At 40.9% G+C, this 17182-nt stretch overlaps 1 protein-coding gene across 1 annotated transcript; it reads left to right on the forward strand.

Moving 5' to 3' along the window:
• The first annotated feature begins 5167 nt into the window (after positions 1–5167).
• LOC139473158 (endoglucanase-like) lies at positions 5168–11641 on the forward strand. Its single transcript, XM_071255674.1, has 5 exons — positions 5168–5227; positions 7713–7857; positions 8692–8863; positions 9174–9364; positions 11464–11641. The coding sequence occupies exons 1-5, from the start codon at positions 5168–5170 to the stop codon at positions 11520–11522; spliced, it is 627 nt and encodes a 208-aa protein (XP_071111775.1). The 3' UTR covers positions 11523–11641.
• The last annotated feature ends 5541 nt before the right edge of the window (positions 11642–17182 follow it).

The raw sequence follows: 17182 nt of genomic DNA on the forward strand, positions 1-17182 counted from the left end.
AAGATCTGAACTTTGAATTCGTGCGCGGTCACGCTGCTCATTAAGCAGAATTTAGTATCTGATCTGTACATCTTCAAAGTCAAGTCCACTTTATTCAGGAGGTAACGATTCATGTCGAAGATATCTTCGTAGATGGGTCCCGACATGCTCAGTACTTTGCTGTTTGCTATGTAGGAGTCTCTTGTCATCATTCCACCATTGAGAGATCCAGTGACATCGCTGCTCTCCAGTTGCCACTCGCTTTCGGCAATGTCCTTGTAGAACAGCTGCATGGTCAACTGAGTGCTCTTGGCCTCATGTCCATACTCCAACAGGGTTTTCATCATACTTTTGTAAGCGTAATGGTTGTTGGTGGAAGACACCAGCTGATTCTGCAGGTAGACCTGACTTGAGAAAAGAGCGACTGCAAAAACAGATTCACGGGGGCCATATTTTCATCATTTCCAATGCCGTACCGTCCGTTTAAATGACTTTGACTTTGAGGTGCAGACGGGTGCGTTTCAGATCGATGTAGTCGCCTCCGGAATTGGACACGTGAAATTACAAAGAAGAAGAATCATTGATTTGACTCAGAGGGCGCACGTTGACGAAGTAATGTTTCTGAATGCTGGTCTGATAGGGTGGCAAAGTGTAGAGATTCAAAGATTCGGGAACCAGTTCCTCGAATTCTTTGTCGTTCAACAGAGCCATGACTTAACTAAAGATGTCGTTTTCTTTCACTGAGGTACACTTGAGCACTTTAACCATCTTTGAAGGGGCGTTGATGTTGTCAGTCCGACGTATCTTCTTGGTTGTGACGCACCTAGCCCCTTCCTTGCGTTTTAAAGCCTTTTCTCTTTTGCCTTGTGCTTCTGCTCTCTCTACTTCACTTTGGGATTCGGATGTCATTTGCAGAGTGACCTTAGTTGATTGATGAACTGGGATCACCATCCTTTGTACCTTCCCATTAACCAGTCTGGAGGATGATCTTGTCGTGTGTTTGTCAAAGTAATGTTTAAACTTAGTGTAGTCAGGGAAATACAGTAGGCGTGAGGAATCCATGTTTACTCCACAAAAGGATAACATCTTAAGTGAAGTATGGCGTAGGTTTCTTCCGTTAAGAATGAGGGTGTAGATGTACTCCCCAACTTTTAATACAGCTCAATATTGTCAGTTTCTTTTAATTTGACACGAATAGTTAATTCACTACCAAACGTATAGGTAGGCCCCTGTCTCAGATCGATGCGTCTCAATAAGGTCAGTTGAGTTTCCCTACCAATGAGCTATCACATAAGTTACATAACACGTCCACATAGAAGTCACCACTGCTGATTTTTTTCCGGATCCAGCTTTCCAAAATTTAGCTCAACTAAAGACACCACCCAGAATCCGTCAAAGGCCAACCTTTGATTTAATTTGACTCGGAACTGATAGGGTGAATTTTCAGGAAAGGAGGTTGTTTTGGAGTCTGAGCTTTTGAGAAAAATGTACTTTTCCATCAAAGGTCATTCAGTTCACTCTTTTCTATGTAGGAATCAAAGGAACTGGGCCACCCAAGCCAGCGCACTAGAACATAGGTCTTGCCTTTCACCTTTTTTCTTTTCAGAATTTTCTCGACTTGCCACAGCACATCACCCTCTTTCTAGACCTTCTGTAGTCCCTTCATGTGAAAACTACCTATCACAGGTTCGTCGTGGAAATCTTTCAACTTGTACTGAGGGAACGTTTGCTTCTTGTAACGTCGGGCCACTTTAAACAGCTCTTCCGTCCACTTGAGATCGAGTTCCTTGCTGAAAGGTTTCCTGAGGTATGACATGTGAACCAGGTCGTCCACTTTAAATAAGTATTTCTTGATGTTTGACTTTTCTCAGAGGTTCCAGATAGAGGTGATTCCACACTTTCACTTCGTTGGTTTTATCGACGTCTGCCAGTGTGAGACGAGGCAGAGACGAATGAAGGGTGTGATTATAATTGAATACTAAATCCACCAGAACGTCCAGATAACGTTTGGTGTTATTGTGGGTCATATATCTGCTAAACAGTGATTTGACTGTTCTGTTCCACGTAATTACTTTTGATGTTTTCGTTGCGAGCTATGGAGAGTTTTATCTTTCGTTTTTGTAAAAACGTCTTGAACGCACACTTAAATTCGCTCCCACCATCTACTCTCACTTTCTTGGGACGTCGATGCTCGAGGATTTATTTGAAAGCTTTCAAGACAGTTTCGGGTTTCTTATTGTCTAAGGGAAGGGCGAATGCAAAGCGACTTAATATGTCGATGGCTACCAGCAAGTATCTCACACCATCGTTCCACTTCGTAAACCTAGACAGATCAGCCAAATTTGCTCTGACTTTCATTCGTTTGAAACGGTATCTGACAGGTTTGTGTAAACTGTAAGCATCTTGATTATTGACAAACCGTTTGACACTGCGCGCAGGAACTTTCAATTGACCTTTTAACACCTTTTTGTGTTTTCTTGGACCCTAAGATGCGCCTGGATTTCTGGGGGTGAAATAATAATCTTCCAGTACTTTGTCAGAAGTTATCTCTCGAGAGCTCATTGTGTAATGATAGAAACATAATGGATGATGTTTCATTTTATATCATTGTCTATGTGTGTCTGTTCACAGGTACCAGCCGAAGTTCGCAGGTTTCACTGCATCACATAATCACATTGGTGATGCAGACTTTCCTCCTGCCGTAAACCCTTGCACCACGATATAACTGAAAAAATTGTTGAAAACAGCGTTAAACCCTAACTCATTCACTCACTATGTGTGTCTGAAGATGAAATACAAAACAAAAAACAAATTTTCAATATTGATTTTTATTTTCAATCATAATTAAATAAATAAAACAAACAAACAAACAAAACACTTATTCAATTAGTCCCAAGAAAACATCTCAACATTCAGCTGTCAATATTTTTTTTGTTTTAAAAAAAATAAATTACATTCACATTCTTTTGTGTAACCTTAACATTTTCTCAACGCGTTCTTTCAATCCCTCCTTCCATTGAGACGTTTTAAATTGAGAGTCGAGATAGTCCTTGCAACGATACGGGAGCAAGTTAAAGTCACTCACATCTTGAAAACTCGGGTCTTCTAACAATAGTTTTATCCAATGTTCGTGCACCTCTCCATCGTCTACGTCGGATAATGTCATGTTAAAGTATTTCTCCACCAGTTGTTGTTCAGACATGTCGCAGGTGTAGTCCCGTTCACCTTCCGTATCGAACATGCACCCGAAACATAGTTCATGAGACAGTTGTTTGATCATCTTGGTGAGTTGAAGACAGTAGCATAAAGTCAACAAGTTTTCAACGACTTTCATCTTCTCCACCATGGCGACCTCGTCCGCAGAGAGTGCCCGGCGAGATTTTTTAATAATCACTCGCTTAGTGACGTTGAAATCGTCTTGAAACTTGCGCTTGGCGGTTTTCACGCATACGTCACGATTTGGAAACCATTCGTGAGATTGGTGAATGACTGCCTCGTTTAGGGTGTGTGGCATTTTCACGACCTGCTTCCAGGAGTAGAGTAGATTTGTCTTAATGTGTTAATTATTATTTTTTTTCCCTTCATGCAAATTTTAGATTATGTTATACAAGTTTTTTGTTTTCTGACATATACATTTAGTTTCTGACATACAAGTTTTTAGTTTCTGTCATGTAAGTTTTAGTTTCTTACTAGTTTAAAAAAAAAAAATTCATCCAGAAGTTTTCCAGCTATAAAATGTAATTAATCTTTGATAAGATAAGTGAATTAAAGTTTCTTTTTACATCATTTGTGAAAAAGCATTTTGCATTAGAAATACCTTTTTCACATTTCATGAACACAGGGATGAAGTTTCCATACGCTATATCATCGATGCCACATGCCAACAGGTATCCTTGTCATCTTGAGGCGTTAAAGGTAATTTGGTCACTTTGTCTGTGTTGAGGGTGTTGTGAATGGATCGAATCTTATGATAAGTGGCCATGTTTTGTTTGTGATTGAAAAGACACTCTTTAAACATGTGGCGACGGAAGTATTTTTCTTAAAGGTTTCTTGTATGCCTTTGGCAGTGTGTTTCTCGCCCGTTCACTGGGAGTTTTGTCAAATATAAAACTATAGTTTTTGGCTCGAAGTCCAACAAACTCGCTGATGGAACAACCACCCACTTCATCTTTCATCAGACCGATGGCTTTGTTTCTGTCGATGGAATGAAGCGGGTGATCTTTGGGATAGTTGGAGGTGTCAAAGAGATGATTGTTAGCTAACATAAAGTCTTGAGGGTGACGAAGAGAAGTACCGATGGGGGACCAGGTTTGATAAAACAAACTATCAGTATCTGTCATGAGAACCCTGATATGCTCGCTGGGACATTTTTTTAAAATGACATTGTAATGGAAGTCGTAAAGAAATCTTTTGGCGTGTTGACGGGTTGGTTCAAAGTCACACACACCTTTGCCATGCTCACCACGACCAAATTTTCCGAAAAAATATTGATGCTTTTGAAATTTGACTTTGCCGTAAATCTCCTCAGCCTTTCTTCAGTGGTGTTTAATTCAATTTGTTTGTAATTTCTTACATTTTGCAACTGTTTCCCGTATACGGCATTTGAAAGCAATTTTAACAAATCTTTGGAAAAGTCGTCCGTGGCTTCTTTACGCTTTTGAGTGTTAAAGTCAATGTAAGGCTTCATCCACTCTGACTGAGTAAATTTCAAAACTTTGTGATTTTTTTTCAATTTCAAACCCAATCGCAAGTATTGCTGCAAAATGGCGAAAAAAATGACATAGTTTTGTTTGTCTTTCAGGGTGGTAAAAAGTTTGGTTCCCGTGGGCTGCTTCCTCCTGTTCTTCCGTAACAGACCTAACTCTGCGAGCAATTCTCGATGATAGGGGGACAAGTCTTCTAAAGGAATGGTTTCTTTGGTGGGAGCAAGGGGCAGAGACTGATGGACAGAGTGGACATCACGTGGATATTCTAAATCGCATTCTAAAATGTACCCTGCCTCACCTTCAGGGTCGAGTTGCAACCAATCGATAGCATCCATTTGTGTTTCGTCTACCCATTCAAATTTACCTTGATGTAAAGGACAACTCATGGCCGCACCATACACGTTGTTATTATCATAATACATAAGATAAGATTCGGGTTTGGACGGGTCCAAATTAGGCATGTGTTTATTGTTGGCTTGGGCATGACGATGATTGATGCTAGCTACGCCCCCTCTGACCGCATTGGAGACAAAGTTGTACATGTCAGGATCGGTCATGAGATCTAGGGTCACCCCTGTCATTAAAAGACACGCGTCCATAGCCATCCCTGTGAGAGTAAAATACTGACACGGATCGAGTTTGTAATAATTTAGACACATGTCGCGAAAAGCTTCAAACACGTCGGTCAAAATCAAAGTGTCCACAGAAACGTACAGTTCCATGAATTCTCTTACCGACTTGATGTTAAAAGTGTCCCAAATGTGTTTAGCAAAGTATAGTCTTCTTCTGAAACAGTTTCTTTTGAGACGCAACAAATATTCTTAACCTCGCGTTCTCTAATAACCCTAAATGGAGTTCCGTCAGTAGTATCGCAATAGTGGACAAGCAGTTTGGGGACTCTCGTCCATCTTGTGCCTATATTGACGGGGTCCGTAGTGGTAATGTTTGAGAGCAAAGAGACAAAAGAAGATATTTAATTCATAGTTGTGAGTCACCATGGTGATTTTCTCAGTGGTAAAGTTGTTATTTACAAAACAATACATCTGACAAAGTTATGATTCATATATAGCATCGAGCATTAGAAGGCAAGCATCTTCCAGGGGCAAGAGAGTTAACTGACTATAAAAGTCCAGTTTCCACCCTTGCCGAACTAGGCTGGTATTATGGAGTTACATTTTGGCTGGACTAACGAGTCTGTGCATATTCCAATCAAATTCGCGCACAGAAATTGAAATCCGGTTCGTAAACTGTCGTGAAGATTTCGGTCGATTACAGGATTTGCAAAGCATGTGCACCGCCAACTCGTTGTCAGCAGATATTTTTAAAATCTTTTCATGTTTTTAATCAAGGAGCTCACGTGATTTGATGCATTGATTATCGATCAGATCGTTTTGACTTGGTGCCACCATTTTGTGTGAAGCAAACGCAAGTGATGCGAGAGGTGGAATCTGATTGGTCCATAGGAGATGCTTAGAAGGGTCATATCTGGTAATAGCCACTGGTGGTGCTACGATCGAGCCCAGTAATTCCAGCCTAGTTCGGCAAGGGTGGAAACTGGACTTTTATAGTCAGTTAACTCTCTTGCCATGGGAAGATGGGGGCCAAGTCGTTGTGCAGGCTTTTAAAATGAGAAAATCGGGATAAATAAAATTCAACAGAATAAGAGTTTTGTTTTATTCTCATCTTTAACTGACGAATGTAAACAATAGCAAACACGCATACACAGACATATGCTGAGATGCATACACACACATACATATATGTGCCCGTGAAGATCCAGGGTAGAATAGGTCTTCAGCAACCCATGCTTGCTGTAAAAGGCGACTATGCTTTTCGTAAGAGGCGGTAACGGGATCAGGTAGTCATACTCACTGACTTGGTTAAAGCATGTCAGCGTATCCTAATTGCGTGGATCGATGCTCATGTTGTCAGTCACTGGATTGTCTGGTCTAGACTAGATTATTTATAGACCGCCGTCATATAGCTGGAATATCGATGAGTGCGGCGTTTAACAATAAACAAACAAAACAAAATATACATACATCGCACGAATATTATAATATAAAAATACATAACATTTGTCTTTTCTTGCTAATTAAACAACAACTGTTCTGATCTCATGACCTCTAAAGGCTCATACATCTACAACAGTCAGGATTAGGTCCCGTGATGTGATAATCATTATTTGACAAGAGAAGACAACTCTCCTCCGTGTATTCATCGTGCATGTGCAGGTATTTGTGCAGGTATTTGGGTGGGGGGTGGTCATCCAAAAATAAGTTGGACCCCCAACCATCCTACCCTACAATAAATGACCGGTCCCTAAAGTAACCTCTGACCTCTTTCAAAAGTTGCTCATATCAGTGTTCATTGGAATGAAATTAATAAAATAGAATGTTCATGCATTAGCCGACGGATACGGATATGGATATCGAAAGGGTATATATATCTACACATTCAATTGTAGAAAAAGAATGACTTTTGTTCAAACATGCCTATCGATACAATAACAATTTCCTGTTCAACTTTGCACAATCTCATTAAAATCAGATCTTAGTTTTCGCTACCGCTTAACAAAGATCTGAGAACACCCCAGACCGACCTTGCGCGAACTGTGAACGACCAATGGAATGACCGACAAGAAGTCGACATTAGCCAATCAGAAGGCAGCTTTCTCGTGCTTTACGGCACTAATTTCAAATTCGCGACTACGCTTCGAAACATATTTTGACAAATTCTCGATTAAAAATTTGAAACCTGAACAAAAGAACATTCTGGAATGAGTAATAGATGGTCTAGATTGTTTGAATTCAGCAACTTTTGTTCGGAATACCCCGTGTTAATGGTTTCGAGGTTGCATGATTAGAAACCACATTCCGACTGTCACTTTCATCATCTGGTAAGCGACGCTCTTATTGGTCAAATGAAAGGTCGTTCTGACGTGACCCCTAATGGGATGTCCTCAGATCTTTGTTTAGCGGTAGCGAGAACTAAGATCTGATTTTAATGAGATTGTGCTTTGCACAGCTTATGTTGTACGAGCTGACGAATGACACCAGCTACAGAACTGAAGTAGAGACCTTCCTGGCGAGCTGGAGACCCGGGGGTACAGTGCCCTACTCCCCGTGCGGCCTTGCGGTCAGGAGCCAGTGGGGGTCTCTCAGATATTCTGGTAAACCACATTAAAACATAAAAAAACATATTCGAGAGTACAATAAAGCAGGAAGTGCTGCTGTACATGTAGGGAACGCGTGAGCGAGTTGGGATGCACGTGTACTTCGCTCTGAAGAGTAAAGTCCAAAAGGTTCCAGGATCCGCAGAATGTGAATCATTGACCCGCTCAACATTTTGTATTAGTCAGCACTTTTGTGTGCTCGTACGTTTCGACAAGGTGGTAACGTCTATATGTGCCAGTTTGGGTTTTGGGTAAAACATCTGCCCTAACCCCCGCCTTGACAACTATAAAAATTATAATCCCTGGCTAGAAGGAATAAATATCATTTATGTTGGGTTTCCGTTATGGCTAGTGTTAGGTCAGAGACCATAACATTCGTCACCACTCGCCCCTTTCCGTAACCTGCAAGAAGACTCGTCCCCCTAGCGATGAATGTCCGCATGTCCCGATGTGCTTTAAATTGCATCTGAAATACATATAATATATGGGAAAATATATGTGAACCATTACGCAACGAGTTGACAATTGTTGTAGGTATACCCGTTTGCGCTAAGACGGAATCCGGTCACAAAAATGGCCACGAGTTGGGCACGAGTGGCTATTCGGCTTCTCCCGGATTAACACGAATCCGAATCCGACTCCGAGTCACGAATGAGACCATAATGGTCTCTGGTTAGGGTTAGGGTGAGGTTGCCCTGACCCAGGCAAAATGTGAAGGAGGGGTTACGGGCAAAACTCTTTCCTGGCTTTACTTCAACATATTTTGCCATGGTATTTGTACGCCTGAACGTGTCTGTGTCATTTTGATGATGTGCGTGTATCTTCTTCAAGCAAATGCTGCTTTTGTTGCCCTGGTCGCTGCTGGAGAAGGAATTCGTCCGCTTGAAAACCGAGAGTGGGCGTTGAGTCAAATTAACTACATTCTTGGTGACAACAAACAACATATGAGCTTTGTTGTCGGATTTGGAACCACATATCCCTTACAGCCACACCACCGAGCAAGGTATTTGTATTTACTTTACTAGGGTGTATTACGTCATTGTTTTATCATGTTTGTTTTCTTTGTTTTCACCCTTTACGTTGTCGGATTTGGAACCACATATCCCTTACAGCCACATCACTGAGCAAGGTATTTGTATTTACTTTACTAGGGTGTATTACGTCATTGTTTAGCATGTTTTTAGCACGTGCCGGGGTTTATAACCTTGTAGACGACTGACAGTGTGTAAAACAATATGAATCCAGTTTATTAATGAGCTTCCAAGCGTGATCATGTGATATTCTGCATTCGACTGTATTTGTGATTTATTCAGCTCTTGCCCCGATCCACCAGCCACGTGTGATTGGACAACCTTCAAAGATCCGGGTCCTAATCCCCATGTTCTAAAGGGGGCGCTAGTTGGAGGCCCGGATGATAATGACAGTTACACAGACAAGAGGAGCGACTATGTCGGGAATGAGGTTGCTGTTGACTACAACGCCGGATTCCAGTCTGCTGTTGCAGGTAGACAGTATACGAGAGTTCTGATTGATTTCAGTTACTATTTAGCCAGGACAAACCTCTTTGATGTGTACACCGTCTGGAGCTACCTGTAATCTGGTGAATGAGTGAGTGAGTGGGTGAGTGAGTTAGTGGGTGGGTATACAGGTGAGTGAGTGATTCGGTGGGTGCATGGGAGTATGGGATAATGGTTGGGTGTATGAGTGGGTGGGTGAGTGAGTGGGTGGGTGAGTTGGTGAGTGGCTGAGTGAGTGAGTGTGAGTGAGTGATTGAGTGGGTAGGTGGGTGGGTGAGTGGGTTAGTGTGTGGGTGGCTGGGTGAGTTGGTGAGTGGCTGAGTGAGTGATTGAGTGGGTTAGTGTGTGGGTGATTGGGCAGTGGGTGAGTGTTTGTGCCATTCAGTAGGTGCTCACACTTTCAATCACCGGTTTACCTGCTAACGACCCAATTATTTACAAGCTGCTGTGATATATCACTGTTAACTCGCACATAAAGCATCACTCATCCCATTGTTGTCTGGAGCCAAAAATGGATCTTCCTACAAATCGTTCAACTTGTGTTTTGTATGCCACAATTCATGTTTATGAAGTAGCAAGGATTGTGAGTGAGTATGGTTTTACGCCGCTTTTAGCAATATTCCAGGAATATCACGGCGGGGCACACCAATATGGGCTTCACACATTGTACCCATGTCGGGAATCGGTCTTTGTCGTGACGAGCGAACGCTTTAACCACTAGGCGACCCGACCGCCCCAGTAGCAAGGATAACTAATTTCAAAATTCCATATGTAATAACATAAAAGGATGCAAATACTTGTGTTAGCATTGGGTATTTTCAAATTGAATGTAATAACCTATTGTATAGAAATAATTATTACTGTCGTTTTTAGATACAACTGTTGTTGAGTGATGTTGTGCTACGCAGTCAACATTGTTCCAGCTGTTTCACGTACAATATAAGAACTATGCACTTATTTATGTCACCCGACATAATCACTTAAACTGTTTCTCGGCATCATTCAGTAGGTTTATTCTTTTACTTTGATCACATATACACCACTTCCTTCAGCTGTCCATCGGGGGCACGGGTGGCCCAGTCGTCTAAGGCGCCGCGATTCGCTGTGCAGAGTTGCAGAAACCTATCACTGTGGGTTCGAATCCCGGTTCGCCCCGATTATGTTTCTAGGTTAGTCAGCACCATACCCGTGCTCGTGGGTTTCACCGAAGTGGTAAACGTCTGAGACCTGCATCACTTCGGGCTTTCCTCCCACATTAAGCTGACACGCCGCGATATAACTGGAATACTGTTAAAAGCGGCGTTAAACCCAACTCACTCACTCACTCAGCTGTCCATCTTCCCGAGGCAAGGGCGTTAACTGACTATTAAAGTCCAGTTTCCACCCTTGCCAAACTTGCCTTCAGAATTCAGAAGTTTCATTTTGGCTGGACTAACGAGTCTATGCATAGTCCAATCAAAATCGAGTGACGAACTAGATATCCAGTTCCCACCTAATATGCGTGCAGATTTCGGCCGACTGCAGGATTTGCAAAGCATCTGATCCGCCAACTGGGCGTCGACAACTATTTTGAAAATCTTTTCATGTTTTTAATCAAGGTGCTCAAGTGATGTGATGCACCTCGCGAGGTAAGACCCGTTTTATTACAACATAAAATCTTGATTATCGATCAACTGGGGGCCTCCATTTTGTTTGCAGCAAATGCAAGTGATATGAGAGATTGAATCTGATTGGCCAATAGGAGGGAAACACAAGGGACATAACTAGTAATAGCGACAGAAGGCGCTACAACCGAGTCTGGAAATTTCAGTCTAGTTCGGCAAGTGTGGAATCTGGATTTTTTTTGCCTCGGGAACATGACAGCTGTCACAAGGACAGTATCAAACTCAATATTGAAGTATCAAATAATTTCATTGCTCCCTCCGGATGAGCTCGTCGAAGTAGTTCTCTAAGCTACATGGCTATCAGTTCAACGCCCCATGAGAACTATGACGTACCTGTATGTAGAACATGAGTGGTATTTAATCTGTTACACTGGAGTATGTCATGTGTGGTGTATTCACGGATTGTTTGCATCTCCCCACAGGCCTCATCCACTTGACGGCGAGCGGAGATCTACCGCCAGCTCCAAGTGCCAAGTGTTGACTTTCCGACGCGCCTTTTAATAACGTATAGAATTCATTAATAATAATAATAATAATAATAATTCTAATGACGACGACGATGATGATGATGATGATGATGATGATGATGATGATGATGATGATGATGTATGATGATGAATAAAATCTGACGAAGACTCATGTGGATTGTTTCGTGATGTGATTCCAAATGGCCTATAAATGTTGTAGAACTTATCATGAAGATCCCTTGTAGATTCCGGGATCGAATAGGTTCCCAACAACCTGTGATATGGAAACCTACTAGGGGTATTGTCGCGTTGTCGCCCTACAAAAACAAAGAAAACGTTTTGAAATTAACCAAAGCGCGAGAATGGGACATTTTGGTCCATTTGGTATTGTCGCGTAGTCGCATTGTCGCGCTTGGAATAGAATAACTATTTTACGCCTTTATTATTTCTACAAACATTCTGACACCGTGCAACAGAACAAGCAGGGGAGAAAACGATTTCTTATTCTAGTTTATTTATTGACAAACTGTACGGTCAACTGCATTGTCCACCATTGGTCAGTTATAGTTGTAACATGACAACACTTAAGTTTCATCAGAGTGCAGTGGATGTCTTCTATGCCCAGCTTCTGCAGCAATCGTACCCGCAAGCTTTAATGCTGTGAAAACAATTCTGTTTTTTTATTCAAATATTAATGAGATGCCTTTAGTGTAATGGTTTCTCAACCATCCCATTTATTGCTATGAATGTCCAGCAAAATCCTCATCAGAAAATGCCAGCTGCACCGCTGCACCTTAGCTGTACATGATATGAGGAATTACTTATGGCTATATCCCGGGTTCTAAAGATCCTTACTCTCATGCTTTCTTAGTCGTAGAGAAAAAACACCTTTGTGGCCTAGGGCCCACTCGCACAAAGTGAGTCGTATGACGCTCTTTGAAATATTCCACACACTAGCCACTCTAACATCTGACTCTGACCCTTTCCATATTTTTATTGTTTACTTTAAACTTGCATGATTATCTGAGACTTGAACGTTCAACTGATCTTATAGATAATGCACACTTTGTTTTATAAAAATATGTAAAGCGTTATATATTAAAATAAATTCTCCCTCAAAGTATACTTATTCAGCGAAAACACACCGGTTATAATTAAAATTGCATTTATCATATGTCTGGAAAATAACCACAAAAACTAAATCAAAATTAATTCAATGACAACACAATTTGGAACAATATTTTAATTCAGTTGTTATTGATATGGCATCTTGGTATCGTCTTGTTGGGAGCCACAAGTGTATGAGTTGTGATTTAGCGTCGGTGTCCAGATTCTATTTCGTTCAGCCATGTTCGCATGGACATGTGTGATACATTCCCAGTATTTGTATTTTTTCGAATTTGTGTACCTTACTGGTACTTTTTGAAACTTGTAATACGTATGATGTATGTACGTTGCCTTTTTGTTTCCCAAAGAATCCTGTTGGTAACAATCCTCGTACATTGTGTGAACTTTTATATGAGATGAAAAGCTCTTGGCTTGGCTATACCACAAGGAACATTGTCTCAATTATCAGGCCATTGCACAATGAAACTTAATATGCCATTCTTGGACTTTTCAACCTTTTTTTCAAGGGCCATTATCAGACCATTTTAAATTGAAATGTTTATTTGCACAATGCGAATATCATTATCAAAAATGAATAACGTCAACATAAGATCAATAGCATCTTCTGAAATAATTATGCGTTAAATTGTATTTAACACTAGACAATCAGCGACGTACAGTGAATTATTGTCTAACAATTGTCTAATTGGGCATAGTTCCTTAAAAGGGGAAGGGATAGTGGTTAAGTGGCTAAAGTCTGGACTCACTACTCCAAATTCATGGGTTCGATTCTCCACATGGGTAAAACGTGTGAAGCCCATATCTGGTGTTCCCCACAGAGATATATTTGGAATATTGCCAATTGTGGGGTAAAACCAATCTCACTTATTCACTTTAGTTCCTTATGACTATTCTCATTGTGCTCGACATCTGCCAGAGGACTCCTTCCCAGGTCGATTACAGGTTATTGGTGATCTTTAGACTGATACGTCTTACGTTGTAAATTTAATGTTGTTCTGTTGTTTCTTTTGAACAAACACAATCCACCACTTCTGTCAACTTCAGATACAAGTGTACATCTAAACCCAAATCAACCTTAGCAATTTTATTGTTTCAACAGTGTTGATGAGATGTTCAACTCTTACATGAAAATTAGATCATCAACACGATGTTTTCTGAATTCGCCTGCAAGGTGTGGCTACAAAAAGTCAATACACGCTGTCTGAATTTGGATATATGTTTGTGTTTCATTCCGAGAGCGACCCAGTCGCCTATAGCGCCGCAATTCACTGTGCGGAGTTTCCTCCCTTAGGTGTGTCAGGAACCTATACTCGTTGTTTCAACTCCCATATTCGTCCTGATAATGTTTCGAGGTTTTTTTGTGTGTAAAAGCTCATTGGTTTCACCGAAGTGGGAAGCTTCAAAGATATGTATAACTTTGGCGCCTACTCCGACATCAAGCTGACACGACGTGTTATAACTGAAATACTACCACACCAAACTGACAGGCTGTGATATAACTGAAATACTCCCACACCAAACTGACAGGCTGTGATATAACTGAAATACTTCTACATCAAGCTAACACACTGTAATATAACTGAATACTTCAGCATCAAACTGATACGCAGTGATATAACTGAAATACTCCCACACCAAACTGACACGCAGTGATAAAACTGAAATACTCCCACACCAAACTGACACGCAGTGATATAACTGAAATACTTCCACATCAAGCTGACATGCCGTGCTATAACTGAAATACTTCCACAACAAGCTGACACGCAGTGATATAACTGAAATACTTCCACATCAAGCTGACACGCAGTGATATAACTGAAATACTTCTACATCAAACTGACACGCAGTGATATAACTGAAATACTTCTACATCAAACTGAAACGCAGTGATATAACTGAAATACTTCCACAACAAGCTGACACGCAGTGATAAAACTGAAATACTTCTACATCAAACTGACACGCAGTGATATAACTGAAATACTTCAGCATCAATTGACACGCCGTGATATAACTGAAATACTTCCACATCAAGCTGACACGCAGTGATATAACTGAAATACTTCTACATCAAACTGACACGCAGTGATATAACTGAAATACTTCTGCAACAAGCTGACACGCAGTGATATAACTGAAATACTTCTACATCAAACTGACAGGCTGTGATATAACTGAAATACTTCTACATCAAGCTAACACACTGTAATATAACTGAATACTTCAGCATCAAACTGATACGCAGTGATATAACTGAAATACTCCCACACCAAACTGACACGCAGTGATAAAACTGAAATACTCCCACACAAAACTGACACGCAGTGATATAACTGAAATACTTCTACATCAAGCTGACATGCCGTGCTATAACTGAAATACTTCCACAACAAGCTGACACGCAGTGATATAACTGAAATACTTCCACATCAAGCTGACACGCAGTGATATAACTGAAATACTTCTACATCAAACTGACACGCAGTGATATAACTGAAATACTTCTACATCAAACTGAAACGCAGTGATATAACTGAAATACTTCCACAACAAGCTGACACGCAGTGATAAAACTGAAATACTTCTACATCAAACTGACACGCAGTGATATAACTGAAATACTTCAGCATCAATTGACACGCCGTGATATAACTGAAATACTTCCACATCAAGCTGACACGCAGTGATATAACTGAAATACTTCTACATCAAACTGACACGCAGTGATATAACTGAAATACTTCTACAACAAGCTGACACGCAGTGATATAACTGAAATACTTCCACATCAAGCTGACACGCAGTGATATAACTGAAATACTTCTACATCAAACTGACACGCAGTGATATAACTGAAATACTTTTACAACAAGCTGACACGCAGTGATATAACTGAAATACTTCTACATCAAACTGACACTCAGTGATATAACTGAAATACTTCTACATCAAACTGACACGCAGTGATATAACTGAAATACTTCTACAACAAGCTGACACGCAGTGATATAACTGAAATACTTCTACAACAAGCTGACACGCAGTGATATAACTGAAATACTTCTACATCAAACTGACACGCAGTGATATAACTTAAATACTTCTACATCAAACTGACACGCCGTGATATAACTGAATACTTCAGCATCAAATTGACACGCCGTTATATCCCTGAAACACTCTGCACATTACTTTGCTATATCAGTTTGATGCATATGTTAACCAATATAACATTGTATAAGATTACTACGCGATAAATCGCAAAGAACAATGAAGAACGACGCGTGGTTTCTTTCTCGATAAAACGTAGTTCTATCATGACGTCATTTTAGGATATTCGAACAAGCGCTCGCAACTTGATGACGTCGTAAATTGGACGACTTTATTTTTTAGAGGGAGGTGTCCAATGAGTTGTTCCCCGTAGATGTAGCTGGGCAACGTAGATATACGCAATGGCCGAACGATCGCTTCCAAAAGAGCGAAAGATTTGGCGATAGGTATTGGGAGAAAAAGTACAGGTAAATCGACGTAAGGATTGTGAGAACATGCGGGAAATACCCACCTGTGCATAAAATGGACTTGTCCGACGCTGCTAAGGTCGGATTCTATTGAGGGAGTCATCACTATTACAATACGGGTAAACATTTTTGAAGCTTGTACATGTTATCATCACCCTTAAAGAGGCCGTACGAAATGTTGATATCTCATATGAAAAATAAACGACCACGAGTCGTTTATTTCTTAAATAATAGGACTGATGACGATATACTTGCTCTGTCATATGCTCGTAGAGTTCAGTGCCAAAATCGCCAAAGACCCAACCATTTCCCTGACGCGACGCTGACATACAATTCAAAGCGACGTCACGTGAACACATTCATTCACACGCACGCACGCACGCACACACCCCATACGTCATCTTTAATTGTGTATGAAGTGAGTCTGCATATACACATTTGAATGCGTTTTAATTGAAATAGCATTTTCACCTTGAAAACTTCCTTAAATCAAATGAAGTCACATCTCTTTTCAAGTCAGAGTTGATGGAGCTCAGTTCACGTGCGATTATGGCGTTGCACATTGTTCAAAGTATTGTTCGTTATATGCTAATCATATAGTGTGCCATGGCATGACAGAGTTACTATAGTAAAAGTGAGTGAGTTGGGTTTAACGCCGCTTTTAACAGTATTCCAGTTATATCACGGCGTGTCAGCTTAATGTTGGAGGAAAGCCCGAAGTGATGCAGGTCTCAGACGTTTACCACTTTGGTGAAACCCACGAGAACGGGTATGGTGCTGACAAACCTAGAAACATAATTGGAGAGAACCGGGATTCGAACCCACAATCATAGGTTTCTGGCGTGCCCAAGGGACGCAACTCTGCACAGCGAATCGCGGCGCCTTAGACGACTGGGCCACCCGTGCCCCCCTATAGTAATAGGAAGGAATACGTTGTTCTTTAACGTCTTTTGGTTTGGTTTGGTTTGTTGTTGAACGCCGCACGCAGCATATTCCAGCTATATGACGGCGGTCTGTAAATAATA

This window comes from Haliotis cracherodii, unplaced genomic scaffold (assembly GCF_022045235.1).
Source record: "Haliotis cracherodii isolate W230 unplaced genomic scaffold, xgHalCrac1.p SCAF_27, whole genome shotgun sequence".
In the NCBI taxonomy this organism is placed as follows: Eukaryota; Metazoa; Mollusca; class Gastropoda; order Lepetellida; family Haliotidae; genus Haliotis; species Haliotis cracherodii.